Raw genomic sequence first — 17,605 nt, 5'->3', positions numbered from 1 at the left:
AGCATATGTGCTATAGTTACTCACTGGCAAGCATGAACCACAAAAGCTGAGTCCTTGGGGGAAGGCCATACATGGGAAATGGGCCTGAAGCTGGTCTTGAAACAGGGGTGTTGGAAGGCCACTCCAGGGTATTGGTAGGGAAGTGTTTTACATGTTCGGAATTGGGAACTGATGATGATGTCACACTCCTTATTAATAAGCAGTAACAGCATTTACACATAGAATTAATTAATATAAAACCGGAGGATAAGCACTTGGTCCAAGAGAGTCTTACCTCTAAGATCTAGAGAGAGGTGAAAAGACTTTCATGGTCCCAGGATGTCTAGGAACCCTCTCAAAGTTCAGGACATCCTATTTCCTGCCACGGTACCTGGGTTTAACTCAGTCAAGAAGCAGACTTATAGGAATCACATATTTTCCTGTTTTCATCTCTTGCCTCCATCTTATGATTCTAATTGATAATTTCATTTCCGCCCTCTCTTCTGAATTTTAGTCTACTATCTCCCGTTGCCTAGTAGACATTTCCACTTGGAAAACTATCTTTGCTTAACACTTACTATTTTCCTTACTCAAATCAAACTCTCCTCCACTTCTTGGCATCAAGGACACCATCCTTTTCCAAGGTAATTGTGGAGGAGTGGAGAGTACATGTTGACCATTGGTACTCAACTTCAGCGCATTCCTGTCTTGAGGGCGAAGTACTATGATTTTTCAAGAAAAGCCAGAAATCTGAATTTTTAAATGCTTGTAGCTAATATGAGTTGGAATTGACTCGATGGCAACAGGGTTTGGTAGCTAATGCAAAATTTAAGAATATTCTCAAATTGATAGCTCTGTGCTTATAAGTTCTGGGAGGAATGTAGCATGACAGTAAATGAAAGAATTCCTTTTTTTGCTTTATGAAAGCATAGATCCTGGGGAAAAGAATTTGAGGCATACACCAAGTGCCTTAAAGAAGGGAAATGTGAAATTTCCTTGGGACTGGAGGACCGTGGTGAATGAGGAAAACAGGGGGAGGCTCATAGATCCATAGAGCAGAGGGGACCCATGTTCTGCTTCTAAACAGCAATGTCTCAGGAGGTGCTAAGACCTAGGATAGACCACCGTCAGCTAGCAAAAACATCCCCATGCAAAGAGCAATGCATAAAAGCAACAAAGAACCACCAGAACTGAAGAAGCCAGATAGATGAGGATAACTAATGATTCAGCAAGCACCAACTCTTTGTTGATAGAGGGGCCTTGACACAAAGTGGATGCTAGAACTACGTCATAATCTTGGGGAAAGGGAAGGAAAACAACTCTGGAAAGGACTGACTTTTAACTCTTTTTGTATTTTTTTCCCAGTTGGGTAGAATAAAGACTTTGAGTTGGAAACAGAATTATAGAAAATATAGTTATATTTTTTGGATACCTGAGTTTCTGATCTAAGATTCATACCTTCCATGCCAAATATTTACTTGTGTAATCATTTGTTTAATGTCTGCCTCCCACTCTAGACTGTAAGCTTCCTGAAGAGAGGAACTATGGGAGTTCTGCTTATATCTGTGTATCTCCAGCACCTAGAACAATACTGGCCACAAAGTAGGAACTCAGCAAATATTTGTTGAATGAATGAATTATGAACTTATTAGGGGGAAATGATGGCTTCATGCTTGTCCATATCAGAACATAATCTAATGTTTCAAATGTGATCTCCTTAATATCCTAACAATATATCATAACATCACGCAAGATAAAATATTTTGTTTTAACTGTGGAGAATATATAGAACATAAAATCAGCCTTGGAAATTGTTAAACATAGATTATAGCTTTATTTGTTCTTTAACAATTGAAGACCAATTTTACCCTCAAGATAAAAGCTAAAATCAAATGTATGAGCATTTTATTTTGGTATGTGTTGCTGCTACTTTGCAAGATCGTGTTCCTGCTGGTGATTTGGGGCACAATTTACATCCAATGTAAAACATTTAGAAAATGCCTGGCACAGAGTAGGAACTCAAAAATGATAGCTATCATTCTGATTATCCCAGAGCCACGTCCCCAATTCCTGGTCTGAGAACCTTTTTGCCCTCTGCAGCTGGCTCAGTCCTTGCCAAGGCCCCACTCTTCTCCCGGGGGAGATACAGACTGTACTGATGACCTCATTTGTTCCTTTATACAACATTTGGGCTTGGGTCCTGTTTGCTCAGGATTTTGTACAATGTTCAAATCCACCCTCAGACCTAAAGAACATTTACTAGGCCATTAGCCTTCGTTGCCTTAAGTTGCCCTACTCAGCTGGTGATAAAACTAAAAGGCTGACAGTTTACATGAAACCAATTCCTGGGTTAAACAGAAAGCAGAACATGTCCATTAACTTGGAACATATAAAACATCATTACAAATCTCATAAAAATGAGCACTGCTTTTTCTAAATTGATGAGACATTTATGAAGCATTCAGGACAACTCATGAGAAATGTACTTTCACCATATCTGTATTTTCTTTGAATAAGTCAGCTATTAAGAGACAATATGGTGCCAAAGGAGCCCTAGCGGCGCAGTGGCTAAGAGGTCAGCTGCTAATCAAATTTGGCAAGTCAAATCCACTAGCCTCTCCTTGGAAACCCTATGGGGCAAGTTCTACTCTGTTCTATAGGGTTGCTATGAGTCGGAAATTGACTCGACAGCAACGGGTTTTATAGTGCTATCATATCAGGAAGAACAGAGAATCCCAGGAAGTTTTGAGGGTCATACTTCAGAACTCACTGATAATAATTTTATTGAATTTTTCAAATTATTATACATATTTCAGTTCTCTATTGAGTTGTTATCAATTTCTAAAAGCTCAAAATAACAAAGACTACATAGAAAAATAGCTGTTTTTTCCATACAAGGTGAATCTTGCAATAAATTATTATAAGGTGTATTTCAAAAAGTTATTTTCACTTGCTCATTTTAGTTCTTACTGAGATATACTTAAAAATGCTAAAATGAGGAGCAAGAAAGTTTTATCCGCAAAATTTATCTGGAGCAATGTTATTTTAGTACCCATTATACAGATATTTGTAGAGTAGAAGTTAACCAGGTTCAAAAAGCGGAGAACAAGGAATTCCAGGTGAAGGAAACAGCATGTGGAAAGTGCAGGAGAGATACAGAACATAGAATTTCAAAAAACTGAAGATGTTTAGTATAGGTGGACCATTTCAAGTCCAAAGGTCTCTAAAACAGCCAGCCCTGAAGAAACAGGCAGAACCAGATCATGCAAGGTCTTGCAGACCATGTTAAAAGAACCTGGATTTTTCTTGAGGGAAAATGAGAAACCACTGAAGGGCTTTAAAATTTGGTAATAAAATAATCATGTGTATTAGAAAAATCGTTCTGGCAGCAGTGTGGAGAATAGATTGGTTAAAGAGAAATAGGGTGAGTGGAGGGGTCATTGCAGTATTCCAAAAGAAAGTTGAAGTCATAGCAGAGGGGATAGGGAGCAGTGGGGAAATTTAGAAGGCAGAACCAATGGGATTGGTGATTTAATGAATGTGATGGAGGAGGTATTCGTCAGTAGAGAGTGAGGGAGAATGAAGAGTTGTGAATGACTCCCAGGAATAGCTGGATAAACAGTGGTGCCATATAATGAGAACTCCCTTCAGAAGCATTAATTATAATTAGTCAAGGATGAGCAGGCGCTAACTTGTGCTACGAAATAAAAATAAATTAGTGTTTGTTAATTTACATACAGTGATCTCATAATCATTATCAAAATAATTATGTATGATATGGTTTATAATTAATAAGTGCTATTAAAAATTTTTTTTTATATTATTAACACAAGGAGTAGTTAAGACCTCCGCTGCTAACCAAAAAGTTGGCAGTTCATACCCACCAGTGGCTCCTCGGGGGAAAGATGTGGCAGTCTGCTTCTGAAAGGTTACAGCCTTGGAAACCGTAAGGGGCAGTTGTACTCTGTCCTATAGGGTCGCTATGAGTCGAAAATGACTCTATGGCAATGGGTTATCGTTAACACTATTTTATTTGATCCTATGATATTTTTCCATGTTACAAGTTAGAAAATCAAATTATAGGTTAAATGAGTTTCTCAAGGTTTCTTAGCTAGAAGCCAGTGTAGCAATATTAAAACTCTGTCATTCTAACACCAAGGTCACTATGGTAAAGTGAAGTACTTGATAGAATTACCTTCATCGTTCTCACTATCATTGATGCATCTATTGTAAGTTCACTCTGTGCTGGCAACTCTGATCAGCACACTTTGCATCATTCTGTCCGTGCAACCACCATAAGAATTCACATTATTATGTCAATTTTACAAAGAAGAAGCTGAGGTTCAGAGACACTAAGTACCCCCTAAGATCACTTCGAAATTAAATGGCAGAACTGAGATCTGATTTCCCAAATCTGATGCCACAGACGGTACTTACAACTCTTAATCCAAACTGCCCCAAACACTGTTTATTAGGTATACTTGTGGCCATAGTTTCTCAATAAATGGCATATAGGTGAGAGGTAGGTTTACTGAATCCATTCTCTGGTTTTTAATTGGATTTTTGCTTCACTTTCATTGTAAACCTTTATATAACCAATCCTGACCATGTGTTAATTCCAATTGTTAAGGCTGAATAACTGATCTTACTTGGACTTGATCTGATACACTGGATTACATAAACATTCTCTGCATCTGCAAGATGTAAATAACTATAATTATGCTAGCCAGGTTACCTTGTTATAACAAAAATCCCCAGATCTCAATGGCTTTAAAAACTGAAGGTTTATTTCTCATTCACATTACATGGTCATTATAGGTCAGCAGGTGGCCCTGCTTTATGTTGTCCTGACTCAATCACTGGGTTCCATCATCAGAAAGTGTTGGTCACCAAGGAAGGGAAGAGATAGAGCTGGAAATCAAGCACCAAGTTTTAAATTCCAGAGAAGTGACACATATCGCCTCCACTCACATTTTACTTGCCAAAAATCATTACATGGACATGCCCAACTTAAGCAGGGCAGAGAAACAATTCTACCATATGCCTGGGAGCAGGACAACTAGAAATATATCTACCCTAGACATTCATGACTATTCCATATACTAATCAATTTCATGGTGAAAGAGTTTTCAGGGTTAAAAAAGTTAGGGTAAAATTAAACTAAACTAAGTTAAAGGTGTTTCCTACCTATATGTCTTTCCTGAACCCTTGCTATAGTAAAATATACATTATTAATCCCCAGGAAGAGTGATATTAACATGGGATCCTTTTTTTTCCCCAAAAAACTCTCTGCAAAGATATATGTTCTGAAGTATATGCTTTCAGAAACAGTACCTTAAGTCTCTGTCTTTCTAGAAATTATTTGTGGAAGGAGAAAGGGAAGGAAGGAGGAAACTCAAAAATGAAGGAAGTAAAGAAAAAGACTACAGTAGTGCAAATTTATGGCTAGTTTTGAGATTGAAGAGAGTTATGCAGAAAAAGGAGCCCTGGTGGTGCAGTGGTTAAGAGCTTGGCTGCTAACCAAAAGGTCAGCAGTTCACATCTACCAACCACTCCTTGAAAACTGTATGGGGTGGTTCTACTCTGTTCTATAGGGTCACTATGAGTCAGAAGCGACTCAATGGCAACAGGTTATGTAGAAAAACCATCCATAGTTGCTAGCCCCAGTCAAATGAATATTATCTAATTCCTTGAACATGACATTGTTAATTTATTAGGCGTCCTATATTAAGCTGGTCACTTTACTTATGTTGACTTTCTTCATCTTCACAACAACATTATAAAGCACAGATTATCTCCTCACAGATGGGGAACCTAAAACTCAGACAGGACAGTTACAGCTTCAAAGCCACACAGATAGTAAATTGAGTTAGTCTTGTGAGAAAGAAAAGTCATGTCAACCTCCTAATAGGAAGAATTAAGCGCTCCAGTTAGACATGTAAGCAAGAAACAATTTTTGGTCAAAAAGCAGATTCATTTTGATTTTGGTTGTCCTCAATGTTTGGGCTTTAAGCAGAAGGACGAAAGAGTGATATTTGGTGGCCTGAGCGGGGAGCATTAAATGCCAGTCTGTTAGGATTTTCTTCTGCAGGTAATAGGTGAGCCATTGAAGATTTTTGAAATGGGAGTAACGTAATCTGACAATGATAACAGGACTTAGCATTTTAAGTTCACAGAAGTCTTAAAGCAATTTGATCCAACCTTTTCAATTTACAAACGAGGAAAATTAATCCCCCATAGTTAAGGGCTTTCATTAATGTCCTTAGGTTTTTCATCTAGGTAATTGACCTGGCTGATTAGCTTGCCTCTGTTTGGTCATAGGCTGAGCTCAAGTATGGCTGGCCTTTCATCTGTATCCCAAATTAAGATGAACCCTGATGAGGACTGTAGAGCTGGCCAAAAGAGGGGATTATTTTGAAATCAGGAGGATCAATGGGTTGATAGCAGGTTCAGAGGTAGCAGAGTGTGTCTGGCATTCAGGTAGGCATCATGCCTTGGCTGAATAATTTATTCTTGGTTTATGCAGATGTAAAACCCATAGCTACTGATTATAGTTTTTAGGCAGTGGTGCAAACATTTAAGCATATGGTTGCTAACTGAAGCGTCGGAAGTTCAAGTCCATCCAGGGGCATGTTAGAAGAAAGGCCTGGTGATCTACTTCTGAAAAATCAGTATTGAAAACTCTTGTGGAGAACAGTTCTACTTTGACACACATGGGGTCGCCATAAGTTGGAGGTGACTTGTTGGCAACTTTTTTTTTTTTAAAGTGGTCTTATTATGACGGGCAGTAGAAGTCTCCAAAGAAGAGAAGTTTGTAATAAATGGTTGAATAATTGCTGGATTTTGTGGTTGTGTGAGGCTTGGTCATGCAGATACCCTTCTGGACTTGTTAAATGATATAGATTCACCTGCAATTTTGACCCATCGAGAGATGGAGTAGCTTCATCTGACCTCAGAACATTCCTGCTCCTTTGGATTCAACAGAATCAACTAAATAATTATCTCTTCAGCCAGCTAAAACATGAGTCAACAATACTGTCTTTAAGGTCTCAAATTCCAGAATTATTTGTTTAGGTAAGAACTCTGCAAAGACTACTGATTTCAGATGGTTTACCAGAAGAGAAATCTCATTATTTGTTTTTTGGGATTATAGATGAAAGTTCTGCTATAAAACATTTCTGTTTGAAAATGTGTGCTGATGAATCATAGGGCGAAGGATAACAAGAAAGATCTCAATCAGAGAAATTCTGAATTATGAAGGAGACTTACCTTTTTTAGTTTGTGCCAATGATATAAGAGGGCCGCTAGCAATTATTGACTGTTGATTTTGTCAAGCAAGACATTAGTTCTACGAGGTGGTTATTATTATCAGCACAATTTTCCATAGAAGGAAGCTGAAGATTCTAGATCCGGTATGTGGGAAGTCAGAATTAAAACATGGACATGAGAACTTGCATTCTTAAGTGTGACTTCCTATTGCTTGGACATAAGATGTTGCTTTTGATAGTCACAAAACTAGTATGACAAAGGTTTCCCAATTCTAGAGACATGACTATTGAGAGTCAAAGCATTTAAAATTTGTCCTATGTTTCTCAGTCAGCAAGTAGCAAAGTTGAGATTGGAGCTTCTACTTGGCTACCTCCAAAGCCCATGTGTTTTCCATGATGCTCTCCTCCCTTCCAAGACTGCCTTCTCTTTATTGCTTCAGGGATGCAACTAAAGGCCATTGATGGTGTTCAGCAGTGACTGAATAACTAGCCATAATCATAAAAGTGCATTATCAAAATTTCACAATGGAACATATGTGGTTAGCAAATATTGTTAAAATGAGGTTCTGGCCAATAAAATGCCAGGAAAATTAGTATAAATTGGACAAGAGCGTGAGGGTAACTTACAGAACTTGATTTGGCAATACTCACCAAATCAGATCCTCATTTGATCCTCAGCAAAATGAAGGGCTCCATTTTCACTTTATTTCTACTCTCTTTCCTACTTGCCATCTCAGAAGTGAAGAGCCAGGAGTCACTGAAGCTCTGCGGGAAAGACTTCATCAGAGCAATTATCTACATGTGTGGTGCCTCCAGGTGGAGAAGGCATCTGGAGGAGAGACTTCAAGTTCAGCAAGGTAACATGGAGCCGCCTGTCTCTTATTTTTTAATAATATTTTGTTGTGTTTTTGGAGAAGGTTTACATATCAAATTAGGTTCTCATTTGAAAATTTCTGCACAGATTTTTCATTGACATTATTGACACTTCTCACAATGTGCCAACATTCTCTATAATTGCGATCTGGTTGTTCTCTTTCCAGTACTCTAGTTTCCCTGCCCCCTTATCTTGTCATCTTTATTTTAAAGTAAATGCTGACCTTTTGGTCTCATATAGATCTTTGCTTTTAAAATTTTAGTAACTGTTTCCCTAAGTACTGCTGACCCATTTCTATATCAATTTAGAGGATTAATTCTGAAAAAAAACAAAAAACAAAAAACAACTTGAATTTGGCTAGGAAAAGAGGTGAGCTTGCTACATTTCAAAAATAGGGACCTCATTTTATTTAGTCTCCTTGAAATCATTTGATTGCTTAACTATTAGAATGAGCTCGCACCTCTGACAGGTGCTGTGGGGGATAGAGACAGCACGTGATTTCAAGGGCTTGTTGGATTAGCAAGATTTTCATACCTGGATAATATAGAATATAATAAGATGGAATTCAAGCAAGTGTTAAATAAGGATAGAAAAAATGGAATCTAATATTTATTGTGCATTTATTAAGTGGCAGCAGTTTCATGTGCAATATTTCATTCAGCCTGCCAATCAGGACACTATGAAGTGATATTACCACCATTTACCATTAGACCCCAGCCCCTGGGTGGTGCAAATAGTTGAGCACTGAGCTACTAACCGAAAGGTTGGTGATTTGAGTCTACCCAGAGGCACTTCAGAAGAAAGGCCTGGTGATTTACTTCCAAAAGATCACAGCCATTGAAAGCCCCATCCACAGTTCTGCTCTGAAACACATGAGGTTGCCAGGAGTTGGAATCAACTCGATAGCAACTGGTTTGGTTTTTGGTCTTGACCATTAGACTGAAAAGAAAGATGTTTACTCTGCTGGTAAGCAGTGTGGCAAATCAGGTGAGTCTGGCTTCAAGAGCTGAGGTTTTTCATTTATTCCACACTGTTTCTGAGGTAAGGGTTGTGGTAATAAACGACAGCACCTTATGGGGGTGGTGGTATTTGAAAGAGGCCCTGAAGGATGTGTAGGATTTGAGGAGCTACAAGGAGTGAGGGTGAAGTAGGGTGGGAATTCTAACAATAGGAATACTCTGATCAGAATTTGAAGGTGGGACTGGACCTAATGTGTTTCAGACAGAGTAAGGGACTGACTTCATTATAGTCATTTGTTTTTTAATTCAAGTAACTTAGAAATTCACTTGCAATTCTTTCTGCTAATTCTATGTTAAAGTGTGAGGAAAAATTTAAGATTCTATTTTAATAGTAAAAATCAGTTGTATTTTGTTATGTTTTTAATAAAAAGTAAAAAAAGTTTTCATAATAAATATTGCAACCACATATATAATTGTAAAGGTTTCAGTTTGGTTTAAAGTGACTGGTGAACAAAAATATTTTAGAGACTCACCCGCCATGTTCATAGTTTGGTGGGTTAATGTCTTTGGAAAACTTATGAACTTACCCTGTGCTTTAAAAAGAGAAAAAAATTATCATCATCATTTTAATATTGAGAGGTTTGTAGTTACAAGATAGTGACAAAAAGAAAAAGGGTTTTTAATCTTAGGCAAATGAATATAACTTTTTTTTTTTTTCGGATTAGCAAACCAAAATGCAATAGGAAATAATACATTTGAAATAGCTCTGAAACATATGATACACTGGAATGGATGTACCCATCTACCATCCAAATCATAATACTGTTTAACCTTTCACAGGTTTTCAGGGTGTTTCCTATACATTATTTTACTGGGTCAATTACTGATTTACCAATCAGCATTCATCCATCTAATTTTTCTTGGTACTTGCCAGTGTTTTAAGGTACAGAGAAGTTAGTCTAAACCAAAAGGGAGAGAGGCTTATACCTAGACTTTGGTAACAACACTCGAATAAAACTAGAGTGTGGCCCACCTTTTATTATCAGTTATAAAACCAAAAAAAAAAAACCATTGCTGTCTAGTTGACTCCGACTCACAGTGACCCTATAGAACAAGTAGAACTACTCTGTGGGGTTTCCAAAGGTGTAATTGTTATGGGGAGCACTGGTGACACCGTGGTTAAGCGTTTGGCTGCTAACCAAAAGGTCAGCAGTTCAAATTCACCAGCTGGTCCTTGGACGACCTATGGGGCAGTTCCACTCTGTCCTGTAGGGTCGCTGTGAATCCCACTCACTGGCAATGGGTTTTTGTTTTGGCTTAATCTTTAAGAAAACAGAATGCCACATTTTCTCCCATGGTGCGGCTGCAAACCACCAATCTGTCAGTTAGCAACTGAGCACTGAACCACTGCACCGCCAGGTCTCACAGGTGTAAATCTCCATTTTCTTCCTTTTTGTTGTTGGTAGTTGCAGTGGAGTCAATTCCAGCTCATGGCAGGCGACCCCGAGTGTGATGAATAGAACTGCTCCAAAGGGTTTTCAAGGCTGTGACCTTTTAGAAGCAGACCGCCAGGCCTTTCTTCTGAGGCACCTCTGGGTGGGTTGTAACCACCAACCTTTTGGTTAGCAGTTGAGCACTTGAATGTTTGTGCCACTCAGGGGCCTTTTATTCCCTTACCGATCAGCCTTACAGGAAATATATGCAGTTGTTTTTTGTTTGTGTGTTTTTTGTTTCTGGCATGACTAACACCCTTGGGAGCTGTTGGCCATTGCGCAGAGGTAGCCAGTAAAACAGAATTCAAGCCCTGACTTGGCTACTGACTGGCTGCATGATACTCCCTTCTCTGCACCCAAGTTTCCTCATCTGTGAAATGAGGAGAGTGGAGATAAATGAGCACTCCACTAAACATCTCATTTTTATTAAGCCCAATGAACACTTTAGGAAAATTATGTGCAGGACTCAATTTCCTTTCAGAAATCCAACTCATTTCTTCAAGAGAAGAACTTGGTTGCTGCCTTTTCATCAGGGCCCTCTAAGAAAAAAAAAAAAAATTTTTTTCCCTCTTCCATACAGCTGACAGAGAAAACTACTTCCATCTCCCAAATGAACATGAGGTTTCTGAGGAAATCACAGCGCACAACCTTCGGAAGCTGGATTCCGCAGTAGAGGAGCTTCCTCAGGGTGGACAGCCACCCAGGGGAGGGATGTGGGAGCCCAGGAAGCAGTCAGTGAAGTCAAGAAGAGACCTCTCCCTCATGTGCTGCACTGCTGGCTGTAGCATGGCTGATTTGAGCTCTTTTTGTTAAGATGAGAGCAAATACCCAGTGGGTGGCAGAGCTTTACACATGTTTAATCACGGTGTTTCACTGCCTGGTACCACAGTTATACAGCGTCACTAAAATGATGGCTTTTGAGTAGTCCATGCTTCTTGTCTAAAAGTTGTGGATGAATGGTTAAAACCACAATGAAGTCTGTTTTCTTCTTTTACCAAAATTCTAATGCTTTGAATTTTAAATGCTGGAATATATGCTACCATTAACTTAGATCTGTGCAAAATTGCAATAAAAATGTCCTAAGCCAAGCTGACTATGATTTCTTTCTTCTTCTTTTTTTAAATCATATATCACTTTTAAAAAATAAATGATAGAAAATGCTGATGGTACAAAAACCTAAAAAAGAAAGTATAAAAAGAAAATAAACATGAACTGGTATCTAATCACCCAGAAATAACTATCCACTCTTAACTTTTGGGTTACTGTGTATTATTACTAATAATTTAAACTTTTATTCATTGTTAGTTATAAGAATCTAAACAAAGTGATCATCTCGAAGGACTTCAGAATGCTTGAGAATTGTTTCCAAATACCGTGCAACCATCAACGTTCTACTGGACAATAGATGGAGACATATATTTATCAATGAGGTCCCATAAACAGCAGAAACCCAGAAGGACAATCCTGTTTGTGCAATAAGGTCCTTTCCGTAGTTTAGGCCACCTTGGTTTTGCTTCCCTACTGCTGAGATAAAAGAACATTCTATTTCCATTCTGGAGGTTGAGAAACTAAAACCTAGATAGCCAAATCATGAAATTGAATGTCTTCATTGATAAAAAGACAAAAATAAAGATATTACGAAACTATGTTTTAACTTCTAACTCTGCCAGCCCAGTGGGTTGTTAACAAACATCAGAAGTTTCTATTCATCTGAAGTGCTGCTCTCATTAGTACTATAGGCTGTATTGGAATGCCATCTAATATGTACTGGGCACTTACATCGTGCCAAGGCATTGTGTACGACATTTGAACATTTTACCCCATGCATTTGTTGCAGGAAGCCTTTGAGGGTGGAGTAGTACTTTTACCACCATTTTTCAGACAAGGAAACTGAGACTCGGTGGAATTAAGTAAACCCATCTTGAGTCACTGTCTTAGATATCTAGTGGTGCTATACCAGAAATACCACAAGCGGATGGCTTTAACAAAGAGAAATTTATTTCCTCACAGTGAAGTAGGTTAAAAGTCCAAATTCAGGGTGTCAGCTCCAGGGGAAGGCTTTCTCTCTCTGTCGGCTCTGGAGGAAGATTCCCTGTTCTCAAGGCTCCCCTGGTCTAGGAGCTTCTCAGGCGCAGGGACCCCAGGTCCAAACGACATGCTCTGCTCCTGGTGCCGCTTTCTTGGCGGTATGAGGTCCCCAACTCTCTGCTTGCTTCCCTTTCCTTTTATCTCTTGAGAGAGAAAAGGTAGTGCAGGCCACACCCCCAGGGAAACTCCCTTTATCTTGGATCAGGGAGGTGACCTGCTAAAGGCTGGTATTACAATCCCACCCTAATCCTCATCATAAAATTACAATCACAAAATGGAGGACAACCACACATGGCCTAACCAAGTTGAAACACAAATTTGGGGGGGACATAATTCAATCCACGACAGTCACACAGATAAGTAGGTGGTGTTACTATGTCCAAACTCAGGCTATAGGACTCTATGTCAGTGTTCTGTCCGTGGAGGGATGACTGTAGCCTGGAAGGGCAGTGTGAAGCAGATGATGGAGTTAGTGGTAACGAATTGCAAGGCTAGACAAGTGTTCAGTTGTTAGTTGCCGTTGAGTATATTTTGACTCATAGCGACCCCATGTGTTGCATTTCCTTAAATATATTTTAAACTTATTGGTAGGACTACTTGGGGTTTCCCATACATATAAACAAAACATGATCAAGTAGGATATTGGACAGAAATTCTGGGTTAATGTCCAGTCATACTAGATCTAAAATTTACATTGAAACAGTGACTCAAATAATTGCTAGGTATTTTCTGTGCATTAGCGCAGAAAAATGGCTTCTCAAGAATGCATGGAGGAGTGGGACTTCTCTGGAGGAGTTGCTCAAGCAGAGGCTGGGCAGATTAGAAAATGTGGGGAGGCCTTGGATGGGCTGAGACTTCTCACTGGGTTATCTTTACGATTTAATCCAGCTCAAATTCTTTGAAATGAAATCTGCAGAGAAGTTGATTTACCATCTAGTTTAGGAGCCCTAGTGGTGCAGTGCTTAAAAGCTATGGTTACTCACCAAAAGGTCAGCAGTTTGAACCTACCAGCAGCTCCTTGGAAAGCCTGTGGAGCAGTTCTACTCTTTTCTATAGGGTTGCTATGAATCAGAATCAACTTGAAGGCAGCAGGTTTGGTTTTTGGTTAACCTCACGGTTGCAATGGGCCTAATTCATTCCTCAGATGTATCTCCTCAAACTAGCTCACCAGGACTGTTTGTCTATGAATGTCCTTTTGAAATCTTTATTTTATGTATTAATTTTAATCTTTTTTAATTTAAATACATTACAATAAATGAAACAACCCAAGGAATTATAAAGAAAACAATCTATCCTTGCCTTGAGGTAACCTGTGTTAACAGTTATTCCCAGTCTTTCTCCTTTGTCTGTTGTTGTTGTTGTTAGGTACCTTGAGTTGGTTCTGACTCATAGCGACCCTATGTACAACAGAACGAAACACTTCCCGGTCCTGTGCCATGCTCACAATCATTGTAATGCTTGAGCCCATTGTTGCAGCCACTGTGTCAATCCATCTCATTGAGGGTCTTCCTCTTTTTCATTGACCTACTTTACCAAGCATGATGTCTTTTTCCAGGGACTGATCTCTCCTGACAACAGGTCCAAAGTATGTAAGATGTAGTCTTGCCATCCTTGCCTCTAAGGAGCATTCTGGCTGTGCTTCTTCTAAGACAGCTTTGTTTGTTCTTCTGGCAGTCCACAGTATATTCAATGTTCTTTGCCAACACCACAATTCAAAAGCATCAATTTTTCTGTTTTCCTTACTCATTGTCCAGCTTTGTCTATGGGTGTGTATACATATATTTATGTACGTATATGTGTATATATATATACACCAAAAAACCCATTGTCATCGAGTCGATTCCAACTCATAGCAACCGTTTAGGACAGGGTAGAACTGCCATACAGGGTTTCCAAGGAGTGGCTGTTGGATTTGAACTGCTGGCCTTTTGGTTTGCAGCTGAATGCTTAACCACTGCACCACCAGGTCTCCTTGTATATATATACACATACATATATATTTCACATCTATTTGTCTATCTATCTATCATCTTCTTTACAAAATGGGACCATATGACAAACATTACCTAGCAACGTGCATTTCTAACTTCAAAATAACATTGCGACATCCCTCCAGGTCAACAGATATCAATCTATTCTTTTAAAATAGTTTGATAATATTTTACAGCCTTGGGTCCTAAAGTGTGGCTTGAAGACCCCTGGAGTTCCTCAAGACAATGTGTGAAAAGTCAAAACTATTTTAATAGTAATACTAAGACATTACTGGCCTTTTTCCTCATGTTAACATGCAAAAGCAATGGTGGCAGTCACCCCACACTCTAGCGGTATCAATGCATTCTTTTCCATTCTCAGTTTTACTTAAGAATGTCCTTGATAAAGCAGGAAAAATTAATTATATTAAATCTAAGTCACTGAATTCATGTCTCTTCAATATTCTAAGTGACAAAATGAGAATCTGCATTAGGCACTTTTGCTGCACACTGACGTACGATGATAGTTTCAAGGGTGATTGATTTGTAAGGTTACAACTAGTTATTTCTCCCCTGAAGCATTTTTTTTTGTTTTAAGAAAGACTGACAAACTGTGGTGATTTAGATTTGATATTTGAAATTAAAGGAAATAAAAATTAAAAATAAACAAAGTGAGCCTGTCAAGTCAAGAAAAGCAAATGACAGTATTTGTTGCCAATGTTAGAATTCAAGATTTCAAGCAATTCTGGAAAACTTATATCCACTACCACGAGCATTGGTTGTAATATTAGTGAATTTGATATTCTGATGTTATGTAATGAAGCCTGTAACATTTGGAAGATGCGCAGAGCTCAGTGAACCAATATTTTCCAAACGATCAATGAATGATGTTTCAAAATCATGAAAGGGTAAAAGAGCTAAAGACTTTAACAGAGCACATGAATTCACTGACGTGGTTTCAGATTCTATGTTGTAACTATCCATTAACAAACAACTACTTGTTGAGTTTTGGAATACAATCAAAAACGAATATCAAAATTGTCTGCAAAGGCTATTAAAATACTCTTCCCTTTTCCAACTAAATATCTACGTGAAGCTGGATTGTCTTCATATTCTTCAACCAACACAACATACAGCAACAGATTGAACGAGAAAGCTGATATGAGAATTAAGCTCTTTTATTAAGTTAGTCATTAAGGACTTGCAAAATACAAAATGATATTCTTCTGACATAATTTTTTATTTTTGAAAATGCAGAAACTTTTCATAAGATATGTTAACATGTGGTATGTTCATTATTATTTTAAAATGAGTTAATAAATATTTTTTTCAAAATGTCTGTTTCAAATTCCAAGACAATAAATATAGATTCAACCCATATAAACAAAAGCTCTTTGAAACTTCTTAATAATTTTAGGAGTGTAAAGGAGTTCAGAGACCAAAAGTCTGAGAACTACTATTCTAGAGTTTGTACTGCCAGAATTTTTTTAAGGCCTGCATTAATAGATATTCAGGTTGTATTCAGCATTTGCCATTACAAAAATGCAAAGCAATAAACAGCCTTGTTCATATATTCTTACTTACCGATGCCTTTATTCCCATAAGATGGCTTTCCACGTTGTTGAGGGAAAGGGTATGTGTATTTTTTTCAGTACAGGTAGTCCCTGACTCACAATGGGGTTCCATTCCATTGACTTGGTTGTAAGTCAGTTCTGATATAAGTTGAATACCTCTTTTTTTTTCCCCATTATTACTGCCTTTTATTATCAGTATTCTTATAAAACCGATCTTTTTTGTCTTTGGGGGTTGGAACAACACAGCTTCAAATTAACAACTGATGCTTCTGATGGTACATTACATTGAATAAGATGACGCTATAGTTTTTTATAGGCCTGGTCTACAATGAAGTCCACCTCAGTGTCCTAACAATGAGTTCAGAGTCAGAATGGCTGTTGGGCACATGAGCAGTTTGTCCTATGTTGTTAGATTAGAATTGAACACTGCCAAACTTTTTATCTTTTATGGCTCCCAACACTGACACCAGACTCCATTGTAGACCAGGGCATAACCTGCTATACGGCAGTGTTTTGAACAGTAAATCATAACACTGAACACCTGTGAGTGACTATCTGAGTATAACATCAGCAAATTACATGCTGCAACATTGTATGTAGTACATATTACTAACGATGCACAAACAACAACAAAACAAACAAACCAAAAACAGATGGTTGTAAATGCAGTTCATCACAACTTGAAGGCCTCATAAATCAGAGACTACCTGTATATGTTTATTAGTTGTAATATATATATTTAGGTACATAGAAAAACATAGAAGAATGGACCCTAGTCTCTTTACTTCCATAAATCCTGTAGCCATTTTGTTAAAGGTTAGGAAATACCAGCAGTGCAGAAAATTGTAAAACAAAATGAAGCTCCACTCTCCTACATGTTTCTAAAGTAATAACCCTTGTTCAGAGTTTTTTTTTTGTACTTTTGGCCAGAAAAAAAAACATGTATATACTGAATTCATGTAGTATAGCTACTAATATAAATAAACAGAGTGAGAGTGCTCTATCTGAGCTCTGGTGACGCAGTGGTTAAGAGCTATGGCTGCTAACCAAAAAGGTAGGTAGTTTGAATCCACCAGCTGCTCTTTGGAAACCCTATGGGGCAGCTCTACTCTGTCCAATAAGGACACTATGAGTCATAACTGACTGGATGGCAATGTTTGTTTTTTTACTCTATCTATCCCTATACTTAGACCTAAACCTCTATCTATACATCGATTTGCTGATCTATCTATCGTCTAGCTCAGAGACTTTTAACACTCCACCAAAATTTCTTCTCCTCCTCTTCCTGGACACACAACTAGACTACATTTCCCCGTATCCTTTCCATGACAGGTGATCATGTGACTGAGTTCTAGCCACTTCCACCAAGACAGACACAGGGAAAAAATGTCATGTGAAGA

The 17,605-nt window shown here is 38.3% G+C and overlaps 1 protein-coding gene across 2 annotated transcripts; it reads left to right on the top strand.

Moving 5' to 3' along the window:
- Positions 1-6,356: 6,356 nt before the first annotated feature.
- Positions 6,357-11,652, top strand: INSL5 (insulin like 5). 2 transcript variants are annotated; one of them, NM_001280873.1, is made up of 3 exons: positions 6,357-6,459; positions 7,985-8,104; positions 11,154-11,386. In NM_001280873.1, the coding sequence occupies exons 1-3, from the start codon at positions 6,357-6,359 to the stop codon at positions 11,384-11,386; spliced, it is 456 nt and encodes a 151-aa protein (NP_001267802.1). The 2 variants fall into 2 exon arrangements, with proteins under 2 accessions (NP_001267802.1, XP_023405153.1); XM_023549385.2 differs by lacking the exon at positions 6,357-6,459 and having other exon boundaries at positions 7,735-8,104; positions 11,154-11,652.
- Positions 11,653-17,605: the final 5,953 nt, after the last annotated feature.

Source organism: Loxodonta africana, chromosome 3, assembly GCF_030014295.1.
Source record: "Loxodonta africana isolate mLoxAfr1 chromosome 3, mLoxAfr1.hap2, whole genome shotgun sequence".
NCBI lineage: Eukaryota > Metazoa > Chordata > Mammalia > Proboscidea > Elephantidae > Loxodonta > Loxodonta africana.
Note: the sequence above shows the minus strand (reverse complement) of the source record. Positions and strands in the feature narration are given on the sequence as shown.

Coding starts and splice junctions, on each gene's coding strand:
- INSL5 (NM_001280873.1), top strand. CDS start 6,357: ATGAGGACTGTAGAGCTGGCCAAAAGAGGGGATTATTTTGAAATCAGG. Junction 6,460..7,984: donor AGAGTGTGTCTGGCATTCAG/GTAGGCATCATG, acceptor TTGCCATCTCAG/AAGTGAAGAGCCAGGAGTCA. Junction 8,105..11,153: donor GAGACTTCAAGTTCAGCAAG/GTAACATGGAGC, acceptor TCTTCCATACAG/CTGACAGAGAAAACTACTTC.